General features: G+C 42.1%; 2 protein-coding genes across 3 annotated transcripts in view; one reads left to right on the top strand and one right to left on the bottom strand.

The window, feature by feature from the left end:
• Window positions 1-17,803, top strand: part of ASB8 (ankyrin repeat and SOCS box containing 8) — a 39,436-nt gene that overhangs the window by 7,557 nt on the left and 14,076 nt on the right. The window contains exon 1 of one of the 2 annotated variants that reach the window (XM_056534250.1): window positions 15,942-16,086. The exons of the other annotated variant lie outside the window; for it this stretch is intronic. The gene's annotated coding sequence lies outside the window, so the exon portion shown is untranslated. Of the gene's footprint in view, window positions 1-15,941; window positions 16,087-17,803 lie in introns of those variants that run through there. 2 annotated transcript variants of the gene reach the window in all.
• NHLRC4 (NHL repeat containing 4) lies at window positions 3,610-14,476 on the bottom strand. The gene is made up of 3 exons (XM_056534248.1): window positions 14,066-14,476; window positions 9,404-9,613; window positions 3,610-5,170 (listed from the first exon to the last, which is right to left on the bottom strand). Exon 3 carries the CDS (start codon window positions 5,168-5,170, stop codon window positions 4,115-4,117), a length of 1,056 nt encoding a protein of 351 aa, XP_056390223.1. The 5' UTR covers window positions 9,404-9,613; window positions 14,066-14,476; the 3' UTR covers window positions 3,610-4,114.

Genomic DNA, 17,803 nt, shown 5'->3' with positions numbered 1-17,803 from the left:
CGTACGGGGGTCCCCCGCGATCAGACATCTTATCCCCTATCCTTTGGATAGGGGATAAGATGTCTTAGGGCAGGAGTACCCCTTTAACCCCTTAAGGACGCAGGACGTAAATGTACGTCCTGGTGAGGTGGTACATAACGCACCAGGACGTACATTTACGTCCTGTGCATAACCGCGGGCATCGGAGCGATGCCCGTGTCATGCGCGCCTGATCCCGGCTGCTGATCGCAGCCAGGGACCCGCCGGCAATGGCCGACGCCCGCGATCTCGCGGGCGTCCGCCATTAACCCCTCAGGTGCCGGGATCAATACAGATCCCGGCATCTGCGGCAGTTCGCGATTTAAATGAACGATCGGATCGCCCGCAGCGCTGCTGCGGGGATCCGATCATTCAGAACGCCGGACGGAGGTCCCCTCTCCTTCCTCCGTGCGGCTCCCGGCGTCTCCTGCTCTGGTCTGTGATCGAGCAGACCAGAGCAGGAGATGACCGATAACACTGATCTGTTCTATGTCCTATACATAGAACAGATCAGTATTAGCAATCATGGTATTGCTATGAATAGTCCCCTATGGGGACTATTCAAGTGTAAAAAAAAAATTTAAAAAAATGTAAAAGTAAAAAAAAAGTGAAAAATCCCCTCCCCCAATAAAAAAGTAAAACGTCCGTTTTTTCCTATTTTACCCCCAAAAAGCGTAAAAAACATTTTTATAGACATATTTGGTATCGCCGCGTGCGTAAATGTCCGAACTATTAAAATAAAATGTTAATAATCCCGTACGGTGAACGGCGTGAACGAAAAAAAAAAAAAAAGTCCAAAATTCCTACTTTTTTAATACATTTTATTAAAAAAAAAATTATAAAATGTATTAAAAGTTTTTTAGATGCAAATGTGGTATAAAAAAAAGTACAGATCATGGCGCAAAAAATGAGCCCCCATACCGCCACTTATACGGAAAAATAAAAAAGTTAGAGGTCATCAAAATAAAGGGATTATAAACGTACTAATTTGGTTAAAAAGTTTGTGATTTTTTTTAAGCGCAACAATAATATAAAAGTATGTAATAATGGGTATCATTTTAATCGTATTGACCCTCAGAATAAAGAACACATGTCATTTTTACCATAAATTGTACGGCGTGAAAACAAAACCTTCCAAAATTAGCAAAATTGCGTTTTTCGTTTTAATTTCCCCACAAAAACAGTGTTTTTTGGTTGCGCCATACATTTTATGATATAATGAGTGATGTCATTACAAAGGACAACTGGTCGCGCAAAAAACAAGCTCTCATACTAGTCTGTGGATGAAAATATAAAAGAGTTATGATTTTTAGAAGGCGAGGAGGAAAAAATGAAAACGTAAAAATTAAATTGTCTGAGTCCTTAAGGCCAAAATGGGCTGAGTCCTTAAGGGGTTAACTTCAGTAGAAGTAATGGTGCATTAATGCAGCAATGCACTGACAAGTTTGATGTGTGGCACAGTAGTAGACATTAAGCAGATAGAAAGTGTGGGCTGATAATAAATAGTGCCGTCTAGTGGCGCTCACACTAATCTTATAACAGCGGATTGTAATAGTGCAGTAACTGTATTACACGACTAACAAGATAATGACACTTTATAGGCATTTCATAATGGACGGCTTAGTAATCCAATAAAGCTAAACTGTTCTACACAATGCTGAACACTAGTCATGCACCTTCCAGCATTACGCTGATACACAGAGCGGTATTCTGCATGGACGACTGTGTCTTATAGTAATACAATGTCATTATACAGTATATATATGATATACTCACAGCCAGCGCAGAGAATGTAGGTAAAGACATAAAGGATCTGAACTACTACTGATAACATGGAGTCCGCCCTCCTCTGAGGCCTACTGAGCCCCCGCCCAGGGCTGTGCATGTGCTGATGCTGTAATAATGCCACATAGTCCCATGTAACATCTCTGTATACGCTGTTTTACCGCACTTGCCAACCCTCCTGACAGAAAAGATAAGTCTCTTAGAAAGCCAAGCACTGCCTGCCTGACAGGAGAGCTGCCAACCACCCCCCACACTCCATGGCACAATAATGGCGGCACACTTGCTGGCATTCTTCATGTAAGTAGTCTGCTTGGATTCTGAGGGGGACCATGTTCGAGAACCCTCATCATTGGGGTTATCTGACAAGCATGATTTATTAATTTAGTAAATCGATTATTAAAAATGTATTTAAGAAAATCAAGATGGCCACTAATTTGAACACTAGAATATTTCCTTCCTCTATCACCTGTATGTGTTCCCAATGGTTTACCACAAGCACAAATAACATAAGACTGGAGACAAACATATATGTAATGTCATTTATTTTAGAAGTAAATTCTCTGTATAAAAATACAACTATATATGATGATTTAGACACAAAACACACAGTCTAAAATATAAAAATAAATTCCAAAAATGTAATTATATATATATATATATATATATATATATATATATATATATATATATATACTGGGTATATACAGTATAAAGAAATTACTCTGGATCAATACAGCTAACCAACTAATTAAAAGGGTTGTCCCGTATAGAAAATCAATTTTTAGGGGCTGTGCTGTTTAGAACCCTCTTAGGCCCCTTTCACACTGTTGGTATGCTACGGCAAATTCGGTCGTCAAACTTTTTTTTTTTTCGCAGTTTGCCAGCCGTAATTTTGCCGGAGCATACCGGCAAATAACGGGTCCTGATGGACCCCATTGTATTCAATACATTCAATAGCCACCGTTATTTTCAGAGAGAAAAGCCAAAGAAAAAGACGGTGCAAGCACAATTTTTTCGATCCTAAAATAACAGGCTTCACGCTGCCGAGTTGTCCAGGAAAAAACTTTTTTATGTACATCAACTGGCTCCAGAAAGTTAAACAGATTTGTAAATTACTTCTATTAAAAAAATCTTAATCCTTTCAGTACTTATGAGCTGCTGAAGTTGAGTTGTTCTTTTTTTGTCTAAGTGCTCTCTGATGACACCTGTCTCGGGAACTGTCCAGAGACAAGCAGAGATGTCAGCAGAGAGCACTGTTGCCAGACAGAAAAGAACAACTCAACTTCAGCAGCTGATAATTATCAGAAGGATTAAGATTTTTTAATAGAAGTAATTTACAAATCTGTTTAACTTTCGGGAGCCAGTTGATAAAAATAAAACATTTTTTTCCTGGAATACCCCTTTAATCTCTTGGCCAGAGTGAATAGAGGTTACAAAGAGCATCTCTCGATTTGGAGGACATGTCCTTTCCTGTATTACACAGACAACCCATTGATGTAAATGGACACTAGCAATGCTTCATTTCTCCTGTGGGGGCACTGCAGGGAAACGGAACATTTAAGGCTCATTCACACATTTCACCTGCAATGGTCATGTAGGGAAATGTATAGCCAGACAAATGTTCCCAAACTTAAAGGGGTTATCCACCATAAGATGATTTTAGTACATACCTGGCAGACAGTAATGGACATGCTTAGGAAGGATCTGCGCTTGTCTTGGAGATAAATGGCTATGTTGTTTATGTTGTGAGATTACCATAACACTGTGACTAGCTTTTTGTGCACTGGTATTTCCTTTTTGACTTTTCTTTTTTTTACTACAAATCACACAATTCCATTTACTCCCTCCCACACATCAGCCACCCCACCCATTGAAACAAAAATGAGCTGCATCCATTCAAAAGACCTTTGGTTTTCAATCAGGGTGCCTACAGCTGTTGCATTAGTTGCAGATTGATCTCTCTCCCACCAAGCGATCGCTCCACCCATTGAAGCAGACAGGCTCCCTGTCATCAGCTGACTAGTAATGTCAGGTCTCGGCCACATTGCAACCTGGGAAAAATCTGAGACAACAGTCATTTTGTATGCTGTTAAAAATAAACATTGGGGTGAAAATGACAGAAAAATTGTGAGAAAACCCTCACACACAGGTACAGACACTATATTATGAACCACACTAACTTTACAGCCCCTGTAGCACAGTCAAATAAAAAAAAATCCTGGAATACCCCTTTAATATCTCTCAAATACCAAGACTATCTACATGAGCTTTCTAGCAAATTGAAGTACTGGGTGGAAAAGTCAATCTGCATTTAGGACGGGGCTTCACCTGATCTACGAGGGCTGGTGGGGGTGTAGTATGGTTTTGCACGATATTTGTAAACCTTTACACAGTTATCACCAGAGTCGGCCACATACAGGAGCCCAAAAGGGGAACATGTTATTCCTGCCGGTTTACAAAGACCCTGGGAAACAATGCAAATGGGTGACCCGCTGGGTGGAAAGAGGGTGATATTTCTTTTCTGGACATCTGCTATCAAAATATTTCCTTCGGGATCTGCGCATATTCCTGCAGGGTTTCCAAACTCATGTTGGTAGGATTCTGATAGGGAACCAGATAATTTTAAATTTGCCGTAAATAATTTGACATCTCCACATTCTTCACTAACTGCAAAGCCACCATCTGGCGTTGGGCAAATATATTGGGGTCCACGGAGTCCTGAGGCTTTTTTGACTCCATGAATACGATGTGCTCGGTCCACATGGAAAGCTTGCACTTCCCCAGAGGTATATTCTGCAACCAGGACTCGTCCAGAGGAGTCCACTGCAATGCCCTTCGGAGAATTAAAATGACCGCCCACCCTAATCCAAGGTGGATATGAATTTGGACTATAAATTCGGACTATGCCCTCGGCTATGTCAGTGACTGCTACAGCACCGGAACGAGTCACTGTAACGCAGTCTGGAAGAAAGAGAACATCATCACGACATACGAAGGTCTGGGTGGGTTTCCCATGACTATTCAGTAAATGGATATCAGGACCATTGTCTCCACAGACATAGATGGAGCCGTCTGAACACCAGTGGAGGGAAGACGCACCCCCTTTACCAGGTACGGACAATTTCTGAGCGAGTTCATCCTGGCGGAACAAGAGCAGGTTCCCTACATCTTCAAGGTCTCGGCAGACTTGGGTGGTCTTTTTGGAGAGCTGCTGTACATGCGAAGGCTTCAAGAGGCCAAGTCCAGGTTGAGAAGAAAGAAGAGGGACGGCTTTTTGAAGAGTGTTCTGTGAAGCCACCTGAAGACTCCGAACTGTGCGAACCAGATCTTCTTTTTGACGTGAATATTCCAGGGAACCGTCCATCATCTGAAAAAGACACAAGAATATCCTGCAGATCAACTACTTGCAAGTCAATTTCAGTCACAACTGATCGAAGCATATTTACGGATCAGGGAAGTACCGTATATACTCGAGTATAAGCCGAGACCCCTAATTTGAACCCAAAATCCCAGGAAAAGTTATTGACTCGAGTATAAGCCTAGGGTGGGAAATACATCATCCCCCCCTGTCATCATCCAGACCCCCATCATCATCCAGACCCGTCATTAACATCCTCATCATCATCACCGCCTGTCATCATCCCCTTGTCATCATCCCACACATCCCCCTTCATCTTCCCTTTGTCATCATCCCCACCCCCCTTCATCATCCCCTTGTAATCATCCCACACACCCCCCTTCATCATCCCCCCCCCTTCATCATCCCCTTGTCATCATCCCCACCCCCCTTCATCATCCCCCCCCCCCTTCATCATCCTCTTGTCATCATCCCACACCCCCCCACCCTTCATCATCCTCTTCTCATCATCCGCCCTCAGTGGTCTTCAACCTGCGGACCTCCAGAGGTTTCAAAACTACAACTCCCAGCAAGCCCGGGCAGCCATCGGCTGTCCGGGCTTGCTGGGAGTTGTAGTTTTGAAACCTCCGGAGGTCCGCAGGTTGAAGACCACTGCGGCCTTCGACATCATCCAGCCCCCTCTCACCCCCCTTTAGTTCTGTACAGTACTCACCTCCGCTCGGCGCTGGTCCGGTCCTGCAGGGCTGTCCGGAGAGGAGGTGGTCTGGTGGGATAGTGGTTCCGGGCTGCTATCTTCACCAGGGGCGCCTCTTCTCCGCGCTTCCGGCCCGGAATAGAGGCGTTGCCTTGACAATGACGCAGAAGTACGTTGGCAATGAACGCACCTCTGCGTCGTTGTCAAGGCAACGTGACTATTCTGAGGCCGGGCCCGAAGCGCTTAGAAGAGGCCTCCCCGGTGAAGATAGCAGCCCGGAACCACTATCCCACCGGACCACCTCCTCTCCGGACAGTCCTGCAGCACCGTACCAGCGCCGAGCGGAGGTGAGTACTGTACAGAACTAAAAGGGGGTGAGAGGGGGCTGGATGATGTCGAAGGCCGCAGTGGTCTTCAACCTGCGGACCTCCGGAGGTTTCAAAACTACAACTCCCAGCAAGCCCGGACAGCCGATGGCTGCCCGGGCTTGCTGGAAGTTGTAGTTTTGAAACCTCTGGAGGTCTGCAGGTTGAAGACCACTGCGGGTGGAGAGTTTTCAGCACGAAAAATCGTGCTGAAAAACTCTGCTTATACTCGAGTATATACGGTAGTTGACCCTTATGAAAACCCATTTATTGTACAGAACTCAGTTCAAAGTCTTGACAACATGGGCACTTGCATAATTCTGCCATAGTATAGTATAGGAGATTAGCTCTGTAGAACTAGTTCAATAGCGAAAAAATAGCAATTTTTTTTTAAAATCAATTGGTGCCACAGGTTTACAAATATTGTGCAAAACCATACTACTTCCCCACCAGCCCTCGTAGATCAGACGAAGCCCTGTCCTAAATGCAGATTGACTTTTCCCCCAGTACTTCAATTTGCTAGAAAGCTCATGTAGATAGTTTTGGTATTTGAAAGATATTAAAGGGGTACTCTGGTGGAAAACTTTTTTTTTTTTTTTTTAAATCAACTGGTGCCAGAAAGTTAAACAGATTTGTAAATTACTTCTATTAAAACAATCTTTACCCTTCCAGTACTTTTTAGCAGCTGTATGATATAGAGGAAATTCTTTTCTTTTTTAATTTCTTTTTTATCTTGTCCACAGTGCTCTCTGCTGACACTTCTGTCCATGTCAGGAACTGTCCAGAGCAGCATAGGTTTGCTATGGGGATTTTCTCCTGCTCTGGACAGTTCCTGATACGGGCATCAGGTGTCAGCAGAGAGCACTGTGGACAAGACAAAAAAGAAATTCAAAAAGAAAATAATTTCCTCTGTAGCATACAGCTGTTAAAAAGTACTGGAAGGGTAAAGATTGTTTTAATAGAAGTTATTTACAAATCTGTTTAACTTTCTGGCACCAGTTTATAAAAAAAAATAAAAAAATTTCCACCGGAGTACTCCTTTAAAGATTATGGTATAGGTACAAGACATGTCCTCAGAGTGGGGACCATGAAACCCCAGTCTGGCTCTACTAAGACTCCACCAATCCCAGAAGTGTAGGTGTCTTGTACTGTTCACAGTGATGAATGAGCAAATAAATCCCAAGCCAAGTCTCTCGTAGGCTTCCATGATTACTATTGATTTTAAGACAAAGTTAGTTTTCCATTGAAGTCTACAGGGGCACACCCAGCAATTTTACTTTGAGTTCTTGGGTCGAAAACATAATGGGGAGATTTATCAAAACCTGTCCAGAGGAAAAGTTGCTGAGTTGCCCATAGCAACCAATCAGATCGCTTCTTTCATTTTTAAAAAGGCCTGTAATGTCCATTTATTTGTTTTTGTATTTTTCTGTTTAGGGGTGCATTCCCACCTGGCGTATTTTGCTGCATATTTTATTTCCCATTGAAGTCAATGGGTTAGAAAATACGCAGCAGCAAATACGCAGCAAAATACGCCAGGTGGGAACGTACCCTAGGTGTGTATTCACACACTAGTTTGTTCACCTGGAGGGGGAATAGTTAATTCTCTGAACGAATGAGAACTCGGGTGTTATTTAACCAGTGTTCTCCTGCATTCTGGTGCTGGTTATTGAGTGCAATACTACTATATCTGCTTAAGCATTTATCTTGTATTTATCTGGGTTTTTAGCCATGGTTATATAGCATGCTCCTTGTATTTTAGTCTGTGTTAAATTAGTCGGTTTTAGGATTATGTTTGTTCGTTCTGCTCTGTCTGTGTTCACACTGTCTGAGTCTTGCTTTTACCCTGTGCTATGTATGTTATATTCCTGTTTGGTATTCTGGAGTCTATTCAGACTCATCCGGTTCTAGTCTAGTATTTCATGTATTGTATTATATTTCTGTTTCCTACTGGGTCAGCATTTTGTCCACACGGTAGAGTGTGGCCGCTGGCTAGTAGCCTATTTGGCTTTATTATTAATGGCTAATCCTTTTGTGGAGTGGGGTGTCCAGGTTGTTTGTTGTGTGAACAGTGTCTTATGTTTCCTTTATCAGTTTGCCTGTTTATATTCTGCCCTGTTAGTATTTGTATCCTGTCTGGTATATCTGGTTGTCTAGTAGTTTTCCGTTTCTGGCCTGTGACCGACTATGTATATTATGTGTTTTTACGCCACTGCACTTTAGTGCAGGAAGGGACCGGCGCCCAGTTTTTGATCCATCATTTAGGATGGATGGGCAAGCAGGCAGGGAGAGATGTTTTAGGGTCAGTTTAGGGCTCACTCTCCCTGTCTCCCCCCGTCCCCCCCCCACCTGGGACCTTGACATGGCCTCTGAAAAATGAAAGAAGCGATCTGATTGGTTGCTATGGGCAACTCAAACTTTTCAGTTGGACAGTTTTTGATCTCCCCCATTGTACTTATTGCCCACTTAGTACTTTCTCTTCCATGTCCTGCTGTACTAAGTTTAGATTGTAGCTTGTGCCACTGAATACGCCATTCTGGCACTTTTTTGGGCTCCTGGATTATATGCAAGGGCAATAGCAGGGACCAGAATGCTAAGGATTGGTGACAGAAAGGGTCCAGACCTGTGGACCACCCCCATTTGAGCACCACTGGGGCCCAGCTCCTAGAAATTATATAATGTCACCCTTATTATAATATCATAAACATCTATTGTGAAAAAAAAAAAAACTTACACCTATAATTCCTGACCCATCTGATATCTATCTATATATTAAAGTGGTGTATCAGGAAAAAAAAAAAAAATTATTTCTATTAAAAAATCTTAATCCTTCCAATAATTATCAGCTGCTGAAGTTGAGTTGTTGTTTTCTGTCTGGCAACAGTGCTCTCTGCTTGTCTCGGGAACTACACAGAGTAGAAGAGGTTTGCTATGGGGATTTGTTTCTACTCTGGACCGTTCCCGAGACAGGTGTCATCAGAGAGCACTTAGACAGAAAAGAACAACTCAACTTCAGCAGCTCATAAGTACTGAAAGGATTAAGATTTTTTTTTTTAATAGAAGTAATTTACAAATCTGTTCAACTTTCTGGAGCCAGTTGATATATAAATGATAAAAAAGTTTTTTTTTTCCTGGATAACCCCTTTAACTAGAGACATATAAAAGAAACTCCAGTTTAGCACTTACAAGCGATAGATGATTCAGTCCCCGGGTGAGTCCGTAAACTTCTGCGCAGTATTAAAGTGAGCGATAATCCGTCTCATACTATTAGATCTACTACACTCACTTCCCTGGATATTATGTTGTTAGAGACCGAGATTAAGCAACACCTATTAACAGGGCACTGAATAAACATGATAACCATGAGCTGCGGCCAACCAGCATTCCTTCTGTCACCTATAGGATATTATAGAGATTTAACACTTTAGTATTGATTACATTTCATGTTAAGGGTAAAATATAGGCAGAAAAATACAATATATTACAATACTACTAAGAGTCACATGCTTCACAGGTCAATGTAACGTAATCGCAGGTAGAGATAAAGGCTCCTGTGTGTCTGATCCATAACAACACTTCCTGTCCTAATGCGCTGGTGCTAAGTGTTATCATAGGGCAGTGTTTCCCAACCAGGGTGCCTCCAGCTGTTGCAAAACTACAAGTCCCAGCATGCCCGGACAGCCGAAGGCTGTCCGGGCATGCTGGGACTTGTAGTTTTGCAACAGCTGGAGGCACCCTGGTTGGGAAACCCTGTCATAGGGACACTGCATCACTTCCAGCAGTTAAAGGGGTACTCTGCTAGAAAAAAAATAAAATAAAAATAATATATATATATATTTTTTTCATTTTAATCAACTGGTACCAGAAAGTTAAACAGATTTGTAAATTATTTCTATTTAAAAATCTTAATCCTTCCAGTACCTATCAGCTGCTATATGCTCCACAGGAAGTTCTTTTCTTTTTTGATTTCCTTTCAATCTGACCACAGTGACACCTCTGTCCATGTCAGGAACTGCCCAGAGTAGGAGCAAATCCACACAGGAAACCTATCCTGCTCCGAACAGTTACTAAAATGGACAGAGGTGTCAGCAGAGAGCACTGTGGTCAGATAGAAAGGAAATAAAAAAAAATGTAACTTCCTGTGGAGCATACAGCAGCTGAAAAGTACTGAAAGGATTACGATTTTTAAATAGAAGTCATTTACAAATCTGTATAACTTTCTGGCACCAGTTGATTTAAAAAAAAAAAAAAAAAAATGTTTTCCAGCGGAGTACCGCTTTAACCCCTTAACGACGCAGGACGTATATTTACGTCCTGCGCCGGCTCCCGCGATATGAAGCGGGGTTGCGCTGCGACCCTGCATCACATCGCGTCGGTCCCGGCGCTCATCAACGGCTGGGACCCGCGGCTAATACCACACATCGCCGATCACGGCAATGTGCGGTATTAACCCTTTAGAAGCGGCGGTCAAAGCTGACCGCCGCTTCTAAAGTGAAAGTATGCCGGCTGCTCAGTCGGGCTGTTTGGGACCGCCGCGGTGAAATCGCGGCGTCCCGAACAGCTTACAGGACACCGGGAGGGCCCTTACCTGCCTCCTCGTTGTCCGATCGACGAATGACTGCTCCGTGCCTGAGATCCAGGCAGGAGCAGTCAAGCGCCGATAACACTGATCACAGGCGTATTAATACACACCAGTGATCAGCATAGGAGATCAGTGTGTGCAGTGTTATAGGTCCCTATGGGATAACAATGATCAGTATAAGAGATCAGTGTGTGCAGTGTTATAGGTCCCTATGGGATAACAATGATCAGTATAAGAGATCAGTGTGTGCAGTGTTATAGGTCCCTATGGGATAACAATGATCAGTATAAGAGATCAGTGTGTGCAGTGTTATAGATCCCTATGGGACCTATAACACTGCAAAAAAAAAAGTTTAAAAAAAGTGTTAATAAAGGTAATTTAACCCCTTCCCTAATAAAAGTTTGAATCACCCCTCTTTTCCCATAAAAAAAAATAAAACAGTGTAAATAAAAAAAGAAATAAACATATGTGGTATCGCCGCGTGCGCAAATGTCCGAACTGTAAAAATATATCATTAATTAAACCGCACGGTCAATGGCGTACGCGCCAAAAAATTCCAAAGTCCAAAAAAGTGTATTTTTGGTCACTTTTTATACCATTAAAAATGAATAAAAAGTGATCAAAAAGTCAGCTCAAAACAAAAATGGTACTGATAAAAACTTCAGATCACAGCGCAAAAAAAGAGCCCTCATACCGCCCTGTACGTGGAAAAATAAAAAAGTAATACGGGTCAGAAGATGACATTTTTAAACGTATACATTTTCCTGCATGTAGTTATGATTTTTTCCAGAAGTGCGACAAAATCAAACCTATATAAGTAGGGGATCATTTTAACCGTATGGACCTACAGAATAATGATAAGGTGTCATTTTTACCGAAAAATGTACTGTGTAGAAACGGAAGCCCCCAAAAGTTACAAAATGGCGTTTTTTCTTCCATTTTGTCGCACAATGATTTTTTTTCCGTTTCGCCGTGAATTTTTGGGTAAAATTACTGATGTCACTGCAAAGTAGAATTGGTGACACAAAAAATAAGTCATAATATGGATTTTTAGGTGGAAAATTGAAAGGGTTATGATTTTTAAAAGGTAAGGAGGAAAAAACGAAAGTGCAAAAACTGAAAAACCCTGAGTCCTTAACCCCTTAAGGACCGGAGGTTTTTCCGTTTTTGCATTTTCGTTTTTTGCTCCTTGCCTTTAAAAAATCATAACTCTTTCAAATTTACACCTAAAAATCCATATGATGGCTTATTTTTTGCGCCACCAATTCTACTTTGTAATGACGTCAGTCATTTTGCCCAAAAATCTATGGTGAAGCGGGAAAAAAAATCATTGTGCGACAAAATTGAAAAAAAAACGCTGTTTTGTAACTTTTGGGGGCTTCCGTTTCTACGTAGTACATTTTTCGGTAAAAATGACACCTTCTCTTTATTCTGTAGGTCCATACGATTAAAATGATACCCTACTTATATAGGTTTGATTTTGTCGGACTTCTGGAAAAAATCATAACTACATGCAGGAAAATTAATACGTTTAAAATTGTCATCTTCTGACCCCTATAACTTTTTTATTTTTCCGTGTATGGGGCGGTATGAGCGCTCATTTTTTGCGCCGTGATCTGAAGTTTTTAACGGTACCATTTTTGTATTGATAGGACTTATTGATCACTTTTTATTCATTTTTAAATGATATAAAAAGTGACCAAAAATGCACTATTTTGGACTTTGGAATTTTTTTGCGCGCACGCCATTGACCGAGCGGTTTAATTAATGATATATTTTTTTAATTCGGACATTTCCGCACGCGGTGATACCACATATGTTTATTTTTATTTTTATTTACACTGTGTTTTTTTTATTATTGGAAAAGGGGGGTGATTCAAACTTTTAATAGGGGAGGAGTTAAATGATCTTTATTCACTTTTTTTTTTCACTTTTTTTTTGCAGTGTTATAGGTCCCATAGGGACCTATAACACTGCACACACTGATCTTCTATGTTGATCACTGGTTTCTCATAGGAAACCAGTGATCGACGAATCTGCCGGATGACTGCTCATGCCTGGATCTCAGGCACTGAGCAGTCATTCGGCGATCGGACAGCGAGGAGGCAGGTAGGGGCCCTCCCGCTGTCCTGTCAGCTGTTCGGGATGCCGCGATTAGCCGCGGCTATCCCGAACAGCCCGACTGAGCTAGCCGGGAACTTTCACTTTCACTTTTAGCCGCGCGGCTCAGCTTTGAGCGCGCGGCTAAAGGGTTAATAGCGCGCGGCGCCGCGATCGGCGCTGCGCGCTATTAGAGGCGGGTCCCGGCTTCACTATGACGCCGGGCCCGCCATGATATGACGCGGGGTTACTGTGTAACCCCGCGTTATATCAGAAGAGCAGGACCAAGGACGTACCGGTACGTCCTTGGTCCTTAAGGGGTTAAGGGGTACTCCCGTGGAAAACTTTTTTCTTTTTTTTTTTTTAAATCAACTGGTGCCAGAAAGTTAAACAGATTTGTAAATCACTTCTATTAAAAAATCTTAATCCTTCCAGTACTTTTTAGGGGCTGTATACTAAAGAGAAATCCAAAAAAGAAATGCATTTCCTCTGATGTCATGACCACAGTGCTCTCTGCTGACCTCTGCTGTCCATTTTAGGATCGGTGCAGAGCAGGAGAAAATGCCCATAGCAAACATATGCTGCTCTGGACAGTTCCTAAAATAGACAGCAGAGGTCAGCAGAGAGCACTGTGGTCATGACATCAGAGGAAATGTATTTCTTTTTGGGATTAAGGATTAAGATTTTTTAATAGAAGTGATTTACAAATCTGTTTAACTTTCTGGCACCAGTTGATATAAAAAATAAAAATAAAAAAAAGTTTTCCACCGGAGTACCCCTTTAAGGCCAGCTTATACAACCCCTTCATGTGTCAATAAGCATCCCAAGGAATGCTTGTTCATAATAATCAGTCATTGTAAGGCAGTTTTCACATTGTGCGGTTTTACAGCTGAAATTTTTGCTTCAGTTATTGCTGCGATTTCTCCGGAATGGCGGCAGAAACGGCAATATTTTACCATAATTATGCAAATCGCTGTAAAACAACACAATCTTAGAGCGATTTGCATAATTGTGGTAAAATAGCGCACTTAATTATATTTAATTCTTTTTTTTAAAGAAATGTCAGCTTTTCAATGCAAGAAACACAGAAGCCCCTAGAACAATGTGCCAGATATAGAAGTCCCCATAACATGCCAGCTATTAAAGCCCAATAACAATCTGCCAACCATATCCCTATAACAATGTTCCAGCCGCAGAGGTCTCCATAATAATGTGCCTGCCATAGTATCCCCGTAAAAGTCTGTCAGTCGTTGATGCCTCCATAACAATGTTCCAGCCATAGAATCCCTATAACAACGTTTCAGCCATAGATGCCCCATAACAATGTTCCAGTCATAGATGCCCCCATAACAATGTTTCAGCCATAGATTCCCCCCATAACAATGTGCCAGTCATAGAAGCCCCTATAACAATGTTTCAGCCATAGATGCCCCCATAACAATGTGCCAGTCACAGAAGCCCCTATAACAATGTTTCAGCCATAGATGCCCTCATAACAATGTACCAGTCATAGAAACCCCTATAACAATGACCATAGATGCCCCCATAACAATGTGCCAGTCACAGAAGCCCCTATAACAATGTTTCAGCCATAGATGCCCGCATAACAATGTGCCAGTCACAGAAGCCCCTATAACAATGTTTCAGCCATAGATGCCCCCATAACAATGTTTCAGCCATAGATGCCCCCATAACAATGTACCAGTCATAGAAACCCCTATAACAATGCTTCATCCATAGATGCCCCCATAACAATGTTTCAGCCATAGATGCCCCCATAACAATGTACCAGTCATAGAAACCCCTATAACAATGCTTCATCCATAGATGCCCCCATAACAATGTTTCAGCCATAGATGCCCCCATAACAATGTACCAGTCACAGAAGCCCCTATAACAATGCTTAAGCCATAGATGCCCCCATAACAATGTGCCAGCCATAGAAGCCCCTATAACAATGCACCAGTCATAAAAGCCCCTATAACAATGGCCATAGATGCCCCCATAACAATGTGCCAGTCATAGAAACCCCTATAACAATGACCATAGATGCCCCCATAACAATGTACCAGTCATAGAAACCCCTATAACAATGACCATAGATGCCCCCATAACAATGTGCCAGTCACAGAAGCCCCTATAACAATGCTTAAGCCATAGATGCCCCCATAACAATGTGCCAGCCATAGAAGCCCCTATAACAATGCACCAGTCATAAAAGCCCCTATAACAATGGCCATAGATGCCCCCATAACAATGTACCAGTCATAGAAACCCCTATAACAATGCTTCATCCATAGATGCCCCCATAACAATGTTTCAGCCATAGATGCCCCCATAACAATGTACCAGTCACAGAAGCCCCTATAACAATGCTTAAGCCATAGATGCCCCCATAACAATGTGCCAGCCATAGAAGCCCCTATAACAATGCACCAGTCATAAAAGCCCCTATAACAATGGCCATAGATGCCCCCATAACAATGTGCCAGTCATAGAAACCCCTATAACAATGACCATAGATGCCCCCATAACAATGTACCAGTCATAGAAACCCCTATAACAATGACCATAGATGCCCCCATAACAATGTGCCAGTCACAGAAGCCCCTATAACAATGCTTAAGCCATAGATGCCCCCATAACAATGTGCCAGCCATAGAAGCCCCTATAACAATGCACCAGTCATAAAAGCCCCTATAACAATGGCCATAGATGCCCCCATAACAATGTACCAGTCATAGAAACCCCTATAACAATGACCATAGATGCCCCCATAACAATGTGCCAGTCATAAAAGCCCCTATAACAATGCTTTAGCCATAGATGCCCCCATAACAATGCACCTATAACAATGGCCATAGATGCCCCCATAACAATGTGCCAGTCATAAAGAAGTTCCCGTATGAAGCCTGCAGCTAAAATTACACACAACACAACTTCAAAGCAAATCAGTTGCCAACACCAAATATGGCAAAGTACGGCGTCCCGCAGTGACCAAAATAGTAAGAAAACGTCCATCAAAGTTCTACATCAAGAGACTTCCCCATCACCGGTCCCGCCCATTCAACCGGTGTCTGCATCTATTGGTTCTCCCCAACTTCAGTCAAATTTGTCAGGCTCCTGATTGGCTGACCCTGCATCCACGACGTCACGGCGCTGCGCTCACTAGTGCTGTGCTGTCTAGGTGAGTGTGTGTTGTGTTGTTGTTGTCAGGGACGGGGTGGTTGTGCAGTTGTGTGGTGGGAGTTGTGCTGTATAGCGGTGACCTCCAGCCTCCTGCTGGCAGTGCATGATGGGAGTTGTAGTTTTGTAACAGCTGTAGGGTGGGGAACACTTTTAGTAGGCATGTACATGTGTGTTCAAAGCCTTTCTATGCGGCATTTTGTAACTTTGCTCCTATTGGAATTGCATTAAGGTTGCATGATGGTGCAGACCAGTGTTTCCCAACCAGGGTGCCTCCAGCTGTTGCAAAACTACAACTCCCAGCATTCTATAGCAGAATACATTTCTTCATTCTCTGATAATTGTGTCAAGTACAGCAAAAGATAATGGCAGACACCCCCCCCCCCCCTCCCTCCCATTGGAATCTTCCTGCAACCTTGCAGTTCATTGGAATGCATTAAAGAGGTACTCCCCTGGAAAACATTAAAAAAAAAATCAACTGGTACCAGAAAGTTAAACAGATTTGTAAATTACTTCTATTAAAAAATCTTAATCCTTCCAGTACTTATTAGCTGCTGTATGCTCCACAGGAAGTTTTTCTTTTTGAATTTCCTTTCTGTCTTGTCCACAGTGAAATTCAAAAAGAAAATGACTTTCTGTGAAGCATACAGCAGCTAAGTACTGGAAGGATTAGGATTTTTAAATAAAAGTAATTTACAAATCTGTTTAACTTTCTGGCACCAGTTGATTTAAAAACAATTTTTTCCCCCAGGGGAATACCCCTTTAAAGGGGTACTCCGGTGAAAACCTTCTTTCTTTTAAATCAACTGGTGCCAGAAAGTTAAACAGATTTGTAAATTACTTCTATTAAAAAAATCTTAATCCTTCCTGCACTTATTAGCTGCTGAATACTACAGAGGAAATTCTTTTCTTTTTGGAATGCTCTCTGCTGACGTCATTATAATAATAAGTCTTTATTTATTGTTGTCCTTAGTGGGATTTGAACCCAAGTCCCCAGCACTGTAAGGCAGCAGTGCTAACCACTGAGCCACCATGCTGCTCTCAGCATAAATCTGCTATGCACGGTTGCTAAAATGGACAGAGATGTCAGCAGAGAGCGCTGTGCTCGTGATGTCATCAGTGTTCCAAAAAGAAAGGAATTTCCTCTGTAGCATTCAGCAGCTAATAAGTACTGGAAGGATTAAGATTTTTTAATAGAAGTAATTTACAAATATGTTTAACTTTCTGGCACCAGTTGATTTAAAAGAAAAAATGTTTTCACCGGAGTACCCCTTTAAGGTTGGATGACGGTGCAGACCTGGTCATGTGACAGCAGCTTGTAAATGAGATTCTTGGTCCAGTTCACATGCTTTATTTAGATTCTATTCACTAAATATATATATATATATATATATATATATATATATATATATTATTATTTTTATAAATAGCGCACTTTTTACTACATGCTGATGGTCACCCGAGTAGTAAGTTAGATTTTTACTTTTCAGTAACACATGGTCCTGGGTCTTCTCATTAGGTCACAGAATCTGACTCACCAGCTGTTGTGTCTCCCTAGATCCCAGCATGCTCTGGCCGCCTGTGGACATGCAGGCATTTGTAGTTCCACAGCAGATGGTGAGGCTGCGTTTTTTTCCAGCGCCAAGCAATTTATAGTTTAACCCAGTGTTTCCCAACCAGGGTGCCTGCAGCTGTTTCAAAACTACAACTCCCAGCAT

Source organism: Hyla sarda, chromosome 8 (assembly GCF_029499605.1).
Source record: "Hyla sarda isolate aHylSar1 chromosome 8, aHylSar1.hap1, whole genome shotgun sequence".
NCBI classification, from domain to species: Eukaryota; Metazoa; Chordata; class Amphibia; order Anura; family Hylidae; genus Hyla; species Hyla sarda.
The sequence above is the reverse complement of the archived record's forward strand: the minus strand, read 5'-3'. Positions and strand labels throughout refer to the sequence as shown.